The following is a 17,771-nucleotide window of genomic DNA, read 5'->3' as shown; positions in this document are numbered from 1 at the left end:
GAAAAAAAAGAAATGTGTGTTGATTATTATAATGGATTTTATTTTATATACGCGGATATGCGCGTTCAACCCCAAGGATGGGCAACCGGCAGGCTGCGGTCCGCGTGCGACCACACCGTGAAAAATCTAAAAAGATCTATCTATATATTTTTGACAATCCCCCAAAACCTTTGATTAATATTCAGAAACTGAAGTGGAAGTGGTAGGGGTGTTTGGATGGGGGTGGGGGGCGTGTCCCGGAACTTCCCGGAAAATCCCAAATATGTAAAAATGTATATAAAATGAAAAAAAAAAAAAAAACTAAAAATCTTAAAAAATAAATCAAAATAAAATCTTGACTTGCTGAATTGCGGATATGCAGTGGCCGACTAAATTTTTAAGTTGTAATATCACCCATCACTCCTAGATGGCAGACATGTACTGCCCTATACATACTACAACGTGATTAGGTATAATATTTTTTGCTTGATTTGGAATGATATGCTGGACAAACCCGAGTACTTATAAATAAAATTTTAAGTGATTTGATATTTGTGATCGGCGGCACGGTGGACGACCGGTTAGCACATCCACCTCACAGTGCAGAGGTCATCGTTTTGATTCCGCACCCAGGCCGTCCATTGTGGAGTTTGCATGTTCTCTCGGTGCCTGCGTGGGGTTTTCTCCACATTCCAAAAACATGCATGGCAGGTTAATGGAACAGCCGAAATTGTCCTGAGGTGTGAGTGTGAGTGTGAATGTTTGCTTGTCTGTGTTTGCCCTGCCATTAGCAGGCAACCAGTACAGGGTGTACCTCACCAACTGCCTGAAGCCTGCTGGGATAGGCAACAGCAAGCACGCGAACCTCCTGAGGATATGCAGGTATTGTATCCATTTTTATAGTCACGTTTTTGTCATACATCTGGTGTGGAGTATGTGGAGCTACCGTTTGAAACCCAAGTCGTACTGATGATAAATTGAGGGGCTACAATTTATCCCCCAGTTAAGTTGCCCATTCCTGTTATGTCCCATATCAAAGAGACAATTCCTTTACCGAAAGTGAAGAAAAATAAATGTAACTCTGGAGTTTGGGGGAAATAACAGCACCGATCTTCATTTTCTTTCCAAAATACACTTCACATCCTGACCTGTAATTGGAAGTTGGTGTACTTCCAAGCAAAATAGATGTGAAGCAGTTCTCAGAAACTGTGGTTGGTTATACAACTAAATATTAGCTCACACAACAGGTAATAAGTGCTAATTGTTATTTTTGTGGAGTAAATGTTTGAGTTTGTGAAGAAAAATGCACACTGTTTCTTTTGAACAGCCGAATATTCCCTTTCCTCCACTTGTAAAGGAATAATGTTCCCATTGCATTGGGAATAAAAGCTATTGCAATAATTTGGCGCTTTACATTTTGAAACAGGGCTACCATTCTGAAGCAGCTGCGCACATGTACCATCTGGTGGATCGACTGACTCCCCTTTACGCAAAGTCACCAGTTGTTTACATTCTTCCTCCTGATAAGCGCATTGACGTGTTCTGAAATGGACTTAACTCGCTGATTGTGGGTCGCGGGTCTCGTGATGTTTCCTCACCAAACACTCAAGGCCAACCGGCAATGATAAAAATAAATAAAAACAAACATGATGTATGGAGTGTTGAATTTATCTTGGGGGTTTACGCTGTGAGTGTGTCGCGACTGATCCTTGCGTTGTGTCCTCGCTTCAATTTGCTATGCAAACGGTTTGATATGTGCCATGAATGCTGTTCTGTCTGTTCTTTTCCATCTGTGATGGGCAAGCGAACACTTGTTGTCAGGTTCGAGCCCAAATTGTCTGACGTCTCTCTCCAACGCCCACAGTGACACGTTCCAACCGGAAATAGCATGACCTTCTTTTAATGGCTGTCTTATTTCCTCACATATCTGAGGTTGCTGGAGGAGGGATTCTATGACGAAATGAATGGGACACTATCAAATGCAAATGTCTTGAATTTACAAGTTAAATACAACTGAAATGTACTTTGGTAGTGATTCTCTCATATTCCAGTAGAGGGCGCCTCTGTTCCAAATAGGAGAATCACTGGATTCGGGCTTTCAATTTTCAATTGATTGGCTGTCAACCAGTTCAGGGTGTCCTCCGCCTACTGCCCTAAGACAGCCGGGATAGGCTCCAGCACACCTGCGACCCTCGTGAGGAAAAGCAGATTATATAATGGATGGATGGACGGATGTTCAGATTTGTCCTGCATGTCATTTTAAATCCACAAAAAAAAAAAAAAAAAGACTCGGCCCACTGAAGTTGTGGTAGAGGGCGTGATAAGACTCAGTGCAGGCACAACTAAGCGATATCTACCATCTAATGGTGAATTGTGGTATTACAACTCAAAATTACAATATAGTGTTTATATTTTCGCCCGATAAAACATTTTTAATGAATCAATGGCCACCAATTGGTCTAGTTTATGCATGCAGATGCAGTTAATGTATGCATGGTTTTAGTCCTGCACATTGTGTAAAGTGCCCTGAGAGAATTTCTGTTGTTAGTTGCCGTTTTGTAAATAAAAACGAATACAATGGAATTAATATCAAGACAGAAAAAAACTCAGTTGTAACTTTAATGACAAAGCTGTAAAAATAGTTTGACCACAACATAACACTTTCTGCCTTAGCTATAACGAGAAAAACGAATCTCACAGTTCAATCACTGCTCTGTATTAACGATCAAATCCATATTACAAAGAACTAAAACCACTGGGCTGAAGTGGCACTGGCCGTGCACTGCGCGTGACTCAAAAGGTCCACCGTGATTTATTTGTTGTCCGCGATGGTGCAGCGTCACTTTTTGTTTGCTCAGTGACGTCAACGTGGAGCAAACTTTGGTTGGAGATCCAAATGGACAGATGATGTCCTGAATGGGCATGTTCCATGCCACGCTGAGATTGACAAGCCAGACTTCTTGTCGGTGGCGGGGCTCCAGCGGTTGCTGGGCCTTTCTGCCTACAACGCTATGGACCTCCACCCACCCTCAGGGCTTCTGGGGGTGGGGTGACGGGGGCCTTTTTAAAATCCAACTTCTGTCCAACATTAACTGCAGCACAAACAGATGAGTGATAAACAAAAGGCAAAGTAAACACACTCCCAAGGTTTTGTCTCACACACACACACACACACACACACACACACACGCACACACGCACACACACACACACACACACACTCGCAGTTAATAATTAATTAGCAGTGCTTATTTGTAAGAGCTTCCCAAAAGCCATCCGCTCAAGTGCATATTTTATATATATATACACACACACACACACACACACACACACACACACACACACACACACACACACACACACACACACACACACACGCACACGCACGCACACGCACACACGCGCACGCACACACACAGAAACACACACGGTTATGTAGAAACATTTATTGTTACATTTTTGCATATATGCAATTTAACCTGTGGAGAAAGAGCACGCACATGTACACTCACATACACACACACACACACACACACACACACACACACACACACACACACACACACACACACACTCACATATACACACACACACGGATGTTGCAGGATCTGCCTTCAAAATGCAGTTTACTCAAAAGTTGTGACCTGTTAACATAAAATGAAGACAGATCATTTAATTTATTAATATATTAATGTCAGATTCTAAGCAAATGAATAAAATGACCCTGCCCCAACGCCCCAAAGCCTCTAAAACATGTCAGTGGAAGGCACAGTATATCTATCAGGGGGTTAGATATGACACGAAGAGAAAAGAGCAACACGCATGATAAATGTTAGAAATCATTTTACATTTCTTACTAATTTATTGAATGCGCATCGATTTTTCAAGCATACACGCGCGTGAAGTGAGGATTGCTTGTTGAAGCCTAAAAAACAATTTATACAAATATATATTATGAAATCATGCACTTTAACATCGATATACAGTACAAGATGAAATATTGATGATCCACACAACCTCGCCCACAAAGTGTGAAACCTAATCATGATTTTTTTTCAAATGATTTTCTGTCAAGGGGGAGCATGTACTGTATTAATATTAAGGTATCACTGATCAAAATCGGAAAAAAATCATTGTGGACTTTTTTTTTGCAGGTATGGTAAAAACAAAGCGCGATGCACGCACACATCCACGCGTATTATGTACAGTATCCAAAGATGCGGAAACACACCCACACACAGGCACAAACACACACGAGTGTTACACATCCTTCATGGTGTTGCCAGCAAGGTGAAAGTTCACCCCGTTTCCCTCAAATGTGGACATGTTCTGCTCTACAAAGTCCCAGTCAGTCCCAGCTGTTTGGATCACGGTCACATCCCAAGTCCTTCCTGGGTGTCCCCTCTCCCCCTTTCTGGTCTTAACCTCTTGGGGGGGGGCCCAATTCGGACCTCCTCCAACACATCATTTATCACAGAATCCAACAAGCCTCAGCTGGACTCTTCCCCTCCACTTTAAAAAAGGACCGCTAAGAGACCTGCTCCTGGGGGAATGTGGAATGTTTCCCTCCACTCCATGACTCCCCAACTTCCCAGATACTTCATGAAACTTGACATGCGTGTGGGGATGACTGCGTGAGTTGTGTCACGCTTTCCGATTTTCGAATAGTTGCAGTCAGTCAGCGATGACTGCGTGAGTTGTGTCACGCTTTCCGATTTTGAGTGCGTTAGAATAGTTGCAGTCAGTCAGGGCAGATCCGCTTGGGTTCCGATGAGAGAGTGGACGGACTTGGACATGAACTTCTCAGCGGGGGGCTTTCTCGCCTCGTCGGACACTTACTGCCCGTCAGAGCAGTTGCAGTTCTACGGTGAGTCTGCCTCTTCTTCTTAATCAAACTGAAAGACTTTTTTGAAGCGATTTTATGCAGCATGTCCTTCCAAAATGAGCTGAAATTCAGTGCTGTTATTGGCTGTGTTTGGTTGTCTTGGTAATTTTGTAGCAATATTAATGACCTATTGTCATTGTATTACAACACCACAAAAAAAATGTTTCTCATGAAACAATTTGGGGATTTTTCCTATTAGAAATAATAGAAATGGAAATAATTATTCTGTAAAAGGAAGTTACAGTGGAAGTCAAGCAATTGTTCTAACACTCATCTAAATATCTAAACAGTATTTTGATTCATGTTGGGTTGGTGGAATAAGAATAAAGAAGGTAAATCCACTTGTTTGTGACAGTATGATATTAATTGACAAAGATGACAATAAAGGATATTTTCACTGTAATTCTAGTTCAAGTTAGTTTAAGAAATTTAAGGTGTCGCGTCGGTGAATTTTCATTTCTTTAAAAAAAAGCATTTTCCCCTTTTATTTTATTTCATTTACACATTTTTTTTTTCCAATTTGGGTTTGAGTTATTTTGTTCGTTTTCATGAACAACAACAACCTTGGCTTGCAGTACTTATTTGTATCACGCGATTTTGTTATCACATGGAATCACTGCCAGTGCAAACAAAGTCACGGCACAGAACTCCACCATGACCCCACAACCTTAAACAATGTGTACCGTACGATAAAATCTAATTCATGAAAATTTGAGTGAGCATTTACGACAAACACAGCTCGATGTCTTTTTCGACCACAGATCAACCACTTTGTCTTTTGTCCACAATGCAAGTGGACAGTCACAGCCATATGTGACAATAAATTCCTGGACTGGCACCTTTTTATCCGGAAGAAAACTCATCCGGATGACAATCATTATTATTCTTGTAAATGTCTCTGCAGTGTTTTGGATTTTATAAGCAAAGCGGCCATTTAAAATGACAATGCTAAGAGGTCCTCATGATTTATTCCGCAACGACTTGTGAGTTGTCTCTCCTGGGAAGCGGCGAGTATTCATCATATTAATTGAGCAGCATGAATCACACGCGCTGTCGGCGATAAATTAGCAACAATAGAGGACATCGCCTTCTTGTGTTGCTCAGGTGGACGTCGGGCCATTTGATGGATTGCGTTGATTTGCCAAGCAGACTCATTTAGGAAGGTCCGACATGCGGGAGGCAACGAGTCCACCCACCCCCCCAAGCATTTGTCGGCTCCCAGGCTGCCCTCAGGGGGGCAGAGGCGGGGGATGCGATGAGGGCGGGGTGGGGGCAGGAGGCAGATTGTTGTTGGCTCCCAAACGTGTGGGATGCAAGGGATGCTGAGGGGTGTTTAGACAGTTTCCAATGGTTTATAAACACTTTGGTCACATATGTTCCCCGCCCGCCCACCCCCCCCACACACACACACACACACACACACACACCCGAACACACAAGCATGGTCCGATAAAGACAAGAAACAGCTGGGGAAAAATTAAATGACAGAACGAGGTGGTAATGAGACTACTGGAGCCTTGAAATTCCTAACGAATAAAACACATCTTCCCATTCAATATTTATCCTCAATTTAAGTCCAGTATCTGTCCACCAAATTCTTCCAGGCCTCAGCTCTTGAAATGTGACTGCCCCATTCCCTGACACCCTCCTTCATCACTCCCGGTCGGAACGTTCCAGCTGCACTTTAGGAGGCTGCCAACGGACACAAACGTTTTTTTTTTTTTTTTTTCTCACTGGAGGCAGCATATCAGACGTCTTTAGACTGAGCGTCGCGCAGAGACTCAATGACATTTGCAGACACCAAAATGAGGTCGACGTCACCGGGACCTCCTCAGCTGCATCCTGTTTCTGAAAGCTTCACAAGCTCACAGATTTTTAGGGAGGGCATAATAAGCCATGAAACATGAACAACAAGAGCAAATTCCAATTAGAAATTCCAGTTTGCTGAGTCATGGTTTTTGGATCCTTTACATAAACACAGGATGGCAACCCCCCACCCCAAAAAAATAAGAGTACTGTACTGTAGGCCCCATCTTTTTTTGCGAATGATCAATTCAGGGAAGCTCCTTTTATAAACAATCATGGCACCCACTTCCCAATTAACCTGTTTAGCTGTGAGATGTTCCAAACAGATGCTGAACATTTACTACGAACACAACATCCCAACTTCATTGGAATTGAAGAAATTTGCTCCACAAATGAAAACATTCATTCATAAAACTGCTCCACTAGGAAAAAAAAAACATATTTGAGCCTTGTAATTTGAATTCTTTTTCAATCAGACATGTTGGCTGACCCTATGGGCTACCCACTGCCGGACCCTGACCTCCAGCTGCTCCCTTACAGCCCACAGCAGTACAACCCAGCCGGTGCGTCCTTCCCAATCTACGGCTCTCCGTCGTCGTCCACGTCCTCGTCTTCCTCGCAGCCCGGCCATACGCTGTACCATTTTGACTCTGACTTCCTGGAGGGTCCCTGCGATCCCATTCCCACCGAGCCCCACTGTGGGGGCCTGCCTCAGGGCTTCGGGTTAACGGGCCTTCCTGCGGCACGGAGACCACGCGTGGGGTCCACCGGGAAGATCCGAGGTCAGGACGAGCTGTGTGTGGTGTGTGGAGACAAAGCGTCGGGGTATCACTACAACGCTCTCACCTGCGAGGGATGCAAAGGTGACAGCTCGCGCAATATGCCGCCGTTGTCAAGGGATCGAGTTTTTATCCTCTTTCTCACCTAAATGTCGCAGGTTTCTTCCGGCGTAGCGTGACCAAAAAAGCTGTGTATCACTGTAAGAGAGGCGGTGTCTGTGAGATGGACATGTACATGCGGAGGAAATGTCAAGACTGTCGCTTCAGGAAGTGTCGCGCTGTGGGAATGCTGGCTGAGTGTGAGTAGAGCCCACATGCCTTGATTATTGCACTGATGGAACACAAGTTGTCTATCATATGGTGCAGCACCCAAAAATAAAAAAAAGATTTTCTCTCTCTCTCTCTCTCTCTCTCTCTCTCTAGAAATATATATATATATATATATATATAAATACACACATACAGTATGCCCCAGCACCGTGCTGACCCTGCTGGGTTGCCGTAGTTCTGGTCATTGTCCTGTCTGTCGGCTGTTTAAATCTTGGCTATTGTGTCTTTGTCTGTCACAAAAAAAAAAAAAAAACAAACCCCACACACAACAAAACCATGCTGGTTGGTGCTATTTAATCATTTTTTTGAAGCAGGATTTTGCAAATGCTGCTACAACAGCAGACAGGACTGCTGTGATGATGATGAGTTGCACTGTACTCCTTCCTTCGTCCTCTCCACAGGCCTTCTGACAGAGGTTCAGTGTCAGTCCAAACGACTGAGGAAAGGAGGAAGAGGAAGAACACAGGAGGAAGAGGAGAGTGAGGACAGCAAGCAAGTCAGCTCCACCAGCAGACTAAATGGAAAGGTACAACTGGATGGTTCATTTGTCCCCTGTGGACCAATTTGGTATTGCAACACAGTACAAATACCGTACCTGTACTATACTTCAGTCGAATTGTTACAAATTCGGACTTTACTTTGTTATTCATCCATTCTTTCTGGTAACTTTCATTTTCACTCCACTAGATTCCTCAAGTAAAGTGTATAATTTTACTCTGATGCATTTGCCCTATCTTCATGACTTGTCTCTGCAAAAATCAGAAGCTTTTTGTGTAGTGCCGGAACAGCAGAGCACAAAATGGAGGAATAGTGGTATCCATTGCGAGGCACACAATTTTATTTCATATTTATCTGTGCAAGTAAAAACATCAATGTTCTTTTAGTCATCTTGAGCTCCTTTAAGCGTAAGGCTAATATGACTGGTTGGCTAACGGACTAGCTAACGTTTCTTAATAGCCAACATGCAGATGTTTAATGACTACCACTGAAGTAAACTGTTGTGTTCTCAAATGAGGCACACGTGAGTTCAGCTGTTGTGTTAACGTGGATAACTTTTATTTAACTTCACGATGCGTATATGCCTCTCTCCTGTCACGCTCTCGTCTCACACCCGTGGCGTAATCGCCCAGCGACTCTGTAGTCTTGTCGTACACGATTACACCACATAAATTAAGTTTAAAAAAAGTAAATTAAATAAAAACAATTAAACGTCCAAATAGTTTTAAATACTTTTATTTTTCCTTCCAATACTTGACATATAACTTCAACCCCCAAAAAAGGTGAGCCGTGACATTCACAAGTTCGGCTCTTCGGCACTTGTGATGTCATTTTCAGTCGACGGCAAGAGGCAAAATGGCTGCCCCTTGAGAGTGATACAAATGGGTGGATTGGCCTGCTTAATTTATATTACAGAAACGCAATATTAATCAGAAGGCTGTGTTTAGACTTAATGTGGCGCATCCCAACACAAAGTTGAAAGTCAAGTTAATGACTTGATTTCCACTTGCAAACTTTTACTCATGTTATATTCTACAAGGTAATTTCTACTAAAGTTATTTTGTGTTAAAATACTCAAACCTCATACAAGATTTCTGGGAATTCAATTGTATTCTGTATTAGGACCAGTGTCAATTATTTGATTGTGTGCCACCCCAGGTCGTTGCATCCACCTTAAGCCAAGAACAGAAGCACACCGTGGACAAGATGGTGGAGGCTCATCGAGTGTGTCGAGCTCAGTACAGCGACCGCTGCAGGGTGACGACATGACGTCGTAATCCAAGTGCACCGTTTTCTTTGTGTAGGATGTACTCACTTTGTATTTGTCCACAGATGTTTGATTGGCCATGTGCAGAGGAAGGGGAGGAGCTTTCAGATGTGACCTCGCCTCACCTGCAAAGCATGCTGCAATTTGCCAGGATGGTGCCTGGTAATATTTTGAGAAAGTTGCAGAATATTTGCTAAAATGTGGCCACGTGTCATTTAAATGTTAGGCAGGAGGGACCGGAGGGTCACTTTTTATGTCCAGCTATGAAAAAAAAAAGTTCTTCTCCTGACTGGTGAATGTTAAACAATTTTGGTGAATGCTGTAGAACTGTGGAAATTATTGTTGATCTTGGAAGGATTTTGTTGCAACTTTTACAGACTTTAGGCGAGAGGCAGAGTGAACTTGACATATTGTATCGACAACTTCGCTTACATTCTTACCTATAAACAAGTTTTGAAGCTGAGTCAGGATAAGTGGTACATCAATACAGGCTATGCTTTTCCACAGGTTTTGACTTGTTGGACTTGTCAGACCAGCGCTGCCTCTTGTCAGCGTCTTCACTGGACCTCATGTTCCTGCTGTCCGCCCAGAACTTCGCCAATAACCCGAGTGCAAAACCTACTACAGGTGAGAAAGCAAGTCGAGGTTAGCTCCACTCAAAGATGTTTTTTGTTGAATTTTCCCAATTTTATATCGTCAAGTGGTTGCACAAAAAATAAATAAATAAATAAATAAATCATCTGGGGGGGAGCGGGGGCGGTGTGTTGATGTGGCTGCACATAATAATATCATCTGGATCCAGATACATTTTTTAAAAAGATGCAGATGGATTCAGATGATTTTTTTTCATGCTACCCCCTGAACGAAATAAAATCGAGTCAATTCAACATACAATTTTTTGGAGTGTAGACTTCACCAAAGTGGACCAGTGACAGTGTGGTTCATGGGCCCCCTTTAACTATGAATGAGAGAATCATAGAATTCACTTTTCAAACTGTGTTTGATGTTCTTGTAGAGTGGTTTGAGTTATTTTTAGTCCAGTACAATACCTTGGTTAGTTCGTGTGTAGTTAACGTTGAAGTGCACTTCATCTTTCTGAACTTTTATTTTCAAATCCTTTAAAAATTTATATTTTTATTTTTTATTTTTTTAGGTGTGCGGAATATATTTTAATGGAATAATTATTTAAGTACTGTAGTAGTGGTGGTTAGCTACTTGGAGAGCAAAGTTTTTTTAGAGGTGGTACTTGTAACATCGTACTCAGTTCCACTTGTTGCTTTTTCAGCACTGCAGCTTTTCAACACATCAACGCCCACCTGTTTGAGATTTGTCGGCTCAATGGACAGTTTCCAAAGTGAGTACCGGTGCCAGTCACAAGTTATATTCATAGCGACCATCCAAAGAAAGTGAAAGGAATGTGTATGCGTGTGTGTGTGTGTGTGTGTGTGTGTGTGTGTGTGTGTTGACAGGACGCAGCGAGGATCTTTTGAGCCCCGTGCTCAAATTCTTTCATAGCATGGTGGCGCTGCAGGTGACCGAGACCGAGTACACCCTGCTCTGTGCCACCGCTCTGCTCTGCTCAGGTCTGAATGATAAAAACAGGAATAATGACTGTCATTTACTGGAAAGTGGAGATTAGAGTAAAATAAACTGACCACTGTTGGGAGTACCGTGAACTCCTGTTTATTTGCGGTCCGGCATTGGCCAATTTGCTTAATCACACATTACTTCTGCTCAATTATCGCCTACCTTAATAAAAGTATTGCTTTGGCATCATCTTGGATTTGTCCGTTATCATGTGAGAGTGAATTATCATGCAATTATTCATGAATTGTTTGGCTGCTAATAACCCGTGCAAAGCCAACCTATTCAGCACGGTAATCAAAAGCCTGACCCAAAACAATGTACAGTAAACCCCCCTCCGTTGTGTTCCATTTTTTTGTCAAGTTATAACTCTGTAGTGTTATTTCACATTTGGCCACCGGGTGGTAGGTCATGTTTTACTCTGTGCAAACTTGCCCACAGTTATGATTTATATACGATGGATTAACAATGACGGTATGTTCGGTTTTTGAATGCGTTTGTATTACTCTAGTGCAGTGGTTCTTAACCTGGGTTCGATCGAGCCCCAGTGTTAGGTGAGTCGGTTTCAGGGGTTGGACGGAGCCTCTGCTACGGAGGGTAAGAAACATGTTAATTAGTTATGACACGCCCGCTTGGCCCTCACTGGCTGCCGATGATCACATGACATTGCTTGTCCAATCAATGCTGTGGGAAATTTAGTTCGCTTAGTAGTCAACGTGTGACTATAGTACGTCGTAAATTAAAAAAAAAAAAAGTATACTTACCTCTTGAAATGTTACTTTTTTCTGTTTGCGGGTTTTTTTAATATCTTGAATTTGGAAAAAAATGTTTCACTCATGAAGGGTTTGGTGAATCTGCCAATTAACTGGTTGGGTTCGGAACCTCTAAAAAGGTTAAGAACCACTGCTTTAGTGTGTTTAAAGACCTTTAAAAAAATAAGAAAATGAAAACATGCCTAGGGAGTACAGTATTTGAATAGGGCATTTCTACATCATGGATTTCTTGAACATAGGCCCCCGCGATGGACGGAGAGGGTTTACTGTAATTACAGTAGTACAGAACAATTGGGATCGGCCCCTAGATCAGGAGTAAACTCACCCAGTATTGACAGCTGCTTGTGGTTGAGTTGTGCTTCTGCTATGTTCATTCAACAGACAGTGCGTCGCTGTTGGCAGCCAGCTACGTGGAAAAAATGCAGGAGCTGATCTTGGACCTACTGTCTCGCATGTGCGGGACCCAGGTTGGAGCGGCAGGAGGCGGACCGCGGAGGTTTGGTCGTCTTCTGGGCCGGCTGACGGAGCTTCGGACCCTCCGTCACAACTACCTCCCACCGCCCCCACCCCGGGGCCCTGGGGGGGGGGGGGGGGGATGAGCGCAACACTTGTGTTGGTCTGTGTTGCTTTTCAGGTATTATTATACCTAGATTCCTTCTTTGGCATGATGAGCAAAGCATGGTCCATGGGCCAAATACGGCCCACTCCAATTTTTAATCTGGGCCACAGAGCACTTTCCTCACCAACGGTCCTGTGATATTCGTTGCATTAATTTAGGCATTTTTTTTCTCTCTAAAATTTTGGTTAGTTTTGGAAAGGTGTTTATTATTTATTTGTATTATTCCTTTATGTTATTAATACTGGTCAAGACTTTATTAAATCTGAGATGCAAGTCAACTTTGAAAGATTTTTTTTTTTGCACTGATTCGGAATCTGCCTTTGTTATTTCTCAAGCACATCGGGTTTTCATTACAATGATGTAATAACATTTTTAATATATTTACACTTAATTAAAAATAACTTTTATCAGCTCGAGCTAGGCGTGTAACATTTCTTAATTACTTTGCTGCTTATAATAATAATAATAATATAAATAATACAATTAAAATGTTTTTTTTTGGTCATGGAAATAATTTTACAAGTACCCTAATTTAGATTTAGCATTTTTAAAATCTTTATTAAATAATTGGTTATTTATAATAAATAAATTACACATAAGCTAATAAAAAAAGAATGGTGTATTGTTGATGCCAGGCCCATCTGTTCATTTTAAAAATCAAATGTGGCCGCGGGGTACAAGTTTACCCACCCGAGTTGGAGAAGAATTATTTGAATATGCTTCCTCAACCAGTAGCCACTAAAACAAACTACCGGTAAACGCCTCCAAGTGTCACTCGGGAGCAACTGCCTTTGTTATAGCAATGTTACGGTCCGATTTGATTTGGCACCACGGTTTGGTTAGCTCATCTCTTAACGACTATGACATGAGGAAGCAGCAGGATTTCGTCTACCCATTAATTTTCTATAACCCTCATTAGGGTTGCAGGTGAGCTGGAGCCGACCCTCGCTGACTTGGGGTGAGAGAGATGACAGGTTACACCCTGGACTGGTTGCCAGGCAATCATAGGGGACATAAGACAACCATTTACAACTGTACCTCCAACTGCACTGCATTATTGATAGCGACTAAGAATGAAAAGGACTCCTGCCTATTTAATGCAATGCCACTTTTAGTGTGCCAAGATTACAGTACATTCATGGACAGATATTTTTTTTTCCTTTTGCAAATAGGGTCGTAACTGAGATAATCATGCCAAATGCTTAGAACACTTCCAATTGGAGATAGCTCACATAGTTAAGATAACCGGTAATATAACAACTCGTTTTTTCTTAGACCATTAAACTTCACGTTGTCACACAATTTTAAAACTCATATTTATGATGAAAAAAAAAAAAAGAATGAGACAGTTGTATATACTCCAAAAGGTTTTAATAGAATATTTCTTTCCCTGAATGAGGAATTATGGACTCGAACAAAGTATTTGGTGGGTAGAGAAAATATGCACAAGCTTATGAAGGTGTAGTTTTTTATATTTCATACTAATAATAAATATTTGGGTTGGGATAGATGTGTCTTGTTGGGAGCAACAATCCAAATGTGCATATTGCTGACGCTGGGTCGAAACCTCCAATATCAAAATTTGGTAAAATTATTATTTTTCACAAATCATACTGAGTCAGTCCACACTTGTGGGTGTTATAATTATTATTATTTTTTTTTTATCCAAATTATTGACTAAAGAGTTGAAAATGGCTTGCTCTCTTTCCTGGTTGAACAAATGTGACTTTTTTGGGGTCTCGTGAAAAGTGATCATTTTGGAGGTACCAGGATTCCGCCCAACGGCAACAATATTTACCTGCTAAAATGTTAGTTTTTTTAAAAACCTTTAGAAATTTGTTTTTTAAATATAATTTTTGCTTTTACCAATATAATTTTATTTCTATAGTTGTCTTTCATAAATAATCTCTCTCTTGTATCAAAAGAAGAGAATTCATAATTATGAACAATGGCTCATTCATTGTGTACATTGACACACACACGCACACGCACGCACACACACACAATGCAGCAAGTCAGGAATGAACCCCTCCACAAATCCTTGTGGCTTGATTGAAAAGAGCAACACAAAGTGACCAAGACTTCATCTTATAAACATAATGCACACTAAGTGTACATTTGAGCTGTACAAGTGGATTTCGTAAAAGATTAAAAGTGTAAAAAGCTATTTTTATAAAAGATGGCAGTGATCCATTCATAGGTCCTCTGCACTTGGTATAAATATTGTTCAAAGTTCATCGCACAAAAAAAAAAAAAGTCACAACTAAATTCGCATGACGTACAACACAAGCAGACATGTGACTCAGTAGGGCGCAGCGGACCACGAAATGAGGAGGGCGGAGAGGGGCGGGCGTGCCCAAGCTTCATTTTGGCAGTGGCAAACGAGCTCTACAGGAAGTTGGAGGTGACAAAACCTTGGCTGTGGCTCACTCTGCTCTGGTGGATCATGGCACGGTCGTACGCCACCTGCACTGACTTGCGGAGGCTGGGCTTGCGGCCTTCCATGATGCGCAGCTTGTCGGTAGTGTTGTCCACCCCCAGGGGGCTCACCTTGTCACGTGTGAGCCACTGCCTGTGGGCGCAAGGACAGATGCGTGAGACGTCAAGTACGTGGCACCATCTGGTGGTCCGAGGCGCAATAACTTGGGGGCATCTTGTCTGGTGTACTCAAGTCGGAAAATATGTTCTGCTGTGTGCATTCTCCTCTTGACGTTAGTGTTTTGAACTTCATGCAATGGATGCGCTCTGGGTGGAGCGATGCACCAAGGCAAGTCACACACAGGCGCATGCATATAGTCTGCTTTGCGCGAATGCAATGTGTTTTATTTCCCAGGACTGATGTCACAATGCTAAAATTTTGACACTGATACTATACCTGCATTAAAAAAAAAAAAACAAAAAAAAACCTCCATACGGAATTCAAGCAATAGTACATCAAAAGCTTCTGTAAAACGCAGTGAAATAACAGCTGAGATCTGAACTTCAATTTAGTAACCTGATAACATGATCAGCTGTCCACTGTAGTAACCGCTGTCCCTGAAAGGGTTAATTCAAACCATGACTACAAGAATACTAATTAGAATACAGTGAAACTCCTCTACAACGAAATCATGTTTGCAGCAAGAAATTTTTCACAACAGGGGGTTTTTCACTGTAGCAAATTTGATCTCAGATGTAAGCACACACACACCCACCCACACAAACGTATGTGTACACGCACACACAAACGTTTGTGTACTCTATTTTTATTCCAATAGTACATAAGTATGAGCACACACTTATTTGACACTTCATATTCGTTTATTTGAATGTCCGTCGAGCCACTGGAGCGCTAATGAGAGAGAAGCGCTCCAGTTAGCGTAAGGTTTTTCGCCTTCGAGAGCTAACTATGGCCATCGAGGACTACGAAGCGTCCCGTGGGTGTTTTTAGCATGATAAAAAGTAAAGTAAATGTCCGTCGAGCCATAAGCAATTTACTCTGAGCAGCTAATCGGATGCTACGGATCTAGCTTCAGTATCTACACACATAGACAGTGAGGTCTATGTGGCCTCTTGGCCAATCGGAGGCCAGGATGATGCTCGGTAAGCCAATAGCAGAGCAGCTATGAGTATGTTGAGCCCAGGAAACTCGCAGCTGTGACCGAAATAAACATCGTTCACTATGTAAACCAGTGTGGTGGTTGCTGTTGCCTTTTTTCGAACGAAGCAGTAGAGGTCGCTGTTGGATAAGACTTCGTTGTAGTGAATGTCTTCGCGAGGCTGGAGCAGACAAAATGATTTCGTATAACGCAACAGGGGGTTTTTCGTCGTATGGGGGGCAGGAGAATGGGAATTGTGTTAATGCATGAAGATTTTTTCACATAAGGGGGTATTTTCGCCCATGCAGGTTTCGTTCTAGAGGAGTTTCACTGTACTTTGATCAAATAAAAAGTAAATGTTGAATACTTTTAAACACTTTGGAACCGGTGAAGATTTTTTTTTTATCATTATACTAGCAAAGGTTTTGGGGCACCAAATGATTTGTTGTGTATTACAGCCTTTGAGGAGCATAAAATCTCAGAATATTTCACTTTTGACATCCCATTCACTAGAATGGAGGATGAGAGCCTCGTGATTTTGTTAGGTATTGCAACTTAAGTGACGAGACGGAACATTGATGGCTCGTAAAATGGCAAAGTGATTTACACGCCGGCCCCTCCTTTATATTTAGAAATGAAAGGACAAATATTTCAGTTACACGGCATGAGTGACCCAACGAGCGCACGCATGCACACTTGCACGCACACTCAAAGACTTTAAAGCTCGCGATCACTTGTTAGTTTGAGACCCAACTGGCTGTGTTCATAATTCTACAAGTACCACCGGATGAAGTACTGGAGCTGCGCACGCAGTCTCTGTTGTCAAAATGCACCAGGCAGGTCATGACGCGCTGCAGTGAATGGGAGCGGGCGAGGAGGGTGGCCCAAAGCAAATAGTGCTGGTTAAGTTCGGTGGCCGTGAACCTGGCTAACATCCAGACTCTGACATGTTCGTATATATTTACACAGGAACGATTTAGCCCGACGCGCGGCACAGACCCGCAGCACGCTGGCCGCATTTGACATAGTTGGAGCGCCTTCGCTTATTCTTCACTGAATTCTGCTATTGCATTTATCCGAGCAACATTTCACAAAGACCAGAATCTTCGTCTCACCATGTTCGCTTGTTGTCAAAGAAGAGCACCAGGTAGAGCCTCTGGCTGCTCTCCTCCTGCCTCTGCTCCCCCAATCGAAGGACATCTTTGGGTGGGACTGGGATGGGCACGCCATTGAGCAGAAGGCCCTCTTCCGGCATCTCCGGGTCGATGATCTGGAACAAGCTTGCAGTCAGTCCCACTGATGATGAGGCGGTGCCGGAAGAATGGTTACAAAGACCCGAAAGGGCTGTCATACCAGGGCGGGATAGGAGGGATATCCTCGACACTTGGCCCAAACCAGGTCGAGAGGCTCGAGCTCGGTCTCATCCTCAGATGGTTGGCTACCAATTCCTACGGTTAACAATAAAGCACATCAATTTACTGTGCGACGGAAAAGACGAGAGAGGAAAATGGACACACACCAGTGTAATCAGCGTCTCCGTTGACCAGCTCCAGGAAGGGCGCTTTGGAAAGGGCGGGTTTCCCCAGGCTTCGTTTCAGTGGCGAGGCGCTACAAAAAAAAAAAAAAAAAAAAAAAAAAAAAACCCGTCAATTTCCAAAAAAAAAAATCTTGAG

General features: G+C 42.5%; 2 protein-coding genes across 4 annotated transcripts in view; one reads left to right on the top strand and one right to left on the bottom strand.

Annotated features, from left to right (window-relative positions):
* Positions 1-4,668: 4,668 nt before the first annotated feature.
* nr1h5 (nuclear receptor subfamily 1, group H, member 5) lies at positions 4,669-12,798 on the top strand. The gene is made up of 10 exons (XM_019873091.1): positions 4,669-4,846; positions 7,147-7,533; positions 7,608-7,748; positions 8,181-8,305; positions 9,436-9,534; positions 9,610-9,706; positions 10,052-10,171; positions 10,830-10,898; positions 11,014-11,127; positions 12,283-12,798. The coding sequence occupies exons 1-10, from the start codon at positions 4,750-4,752 to the stop codon at positions 12,498-12,500; spliced, it is 1,467 nt and encodes a 488-aa protein (XP_019728650.1). The 5' UTR covers positions 4,669-4,749; the 3' UTR covers positions 12,501-12,798.
* A 1,402-nt stretch (positions 12,799-14,200) lies between these two features.
* The window catches only part of brpf3b (bromodomain and PHD finger containing, 3b), a 16,883-nt gene continuing 13,312 nt past the window's right edge, over positions 14,201-17,771 (bottom strand). For all 3 annotated transcript variants that reach the window (XM_019873134.1, XM_019873135.1, XM_019873136.1), the window contains exons 10-13: positions 17,618-17,706; positions 17,452-17,546; positions 17,214-17,368; positions 14,201-15,092 (exon numbers count right to left, since the gene is read on the bottom strand). In XM_019873134.1, coding sequence (XP_019728693.1) covers positions 14,909-15,092; positions 17,214-17,368; positions 17,452-17,546; positions 17,618-17,706 — 523 coding nt within the window. In that variant the 3' untranslated portion in view covers positions 14,201-14,908. The remainder of the gene's footprint in view (positions 15,093-17,213; positions 17,369-17,451; positions 17,547-17,617; positions 17,707-17,771) is intronic.

Source organism: Hippocampus comes, unplaced genomic scaffold (genome assembly GCF_001891065.2).
Source record: "Hippocampus comes isolate QL1 unplaced genomic scaffold, H_comes_QL1_v1.1 scaffold28, whole genome shotgun sequence".
Lineage (NCBI taxonomy): Eukaryota > Metazoa > Chordata > Actinopteri > Syngnathiformes > Syngnathidae > Hippocampus > Hippocampus comes.
Note: the sequence above shows the minus strand (reverse complement) of the source record. Positions and strands in the feature narration are given on the sequence as shown.

What these genes read in the sequence shown, in the direction of transcription:
- nr1h5 (XM_019873091.1), top strand. Translation starts at nt 4,750, where the DNA reads ATGAGAGAGTGGACGGACTTGGACATGAACTTCTCAGCGGGGGGCTTT. An exon ending in AGAGCAGTTGCAGTTCTACG is followed by an intron (nt 4,847 to 7,146) that starts GTGAGTCTGCCT and finishes TTTTTCAATCAG; the next exon opens with ACATGTTGGCTGACCCTATG. An exon ending in CACCGCTCTGCTCTGCTCAG is followed by an intron (nt 11,128 to 12,282) that starts GTCTGAATGATA and finishes TTCATTCAACAG; the next exon opens with ACAGTGCGTCGCTGTTGGCA.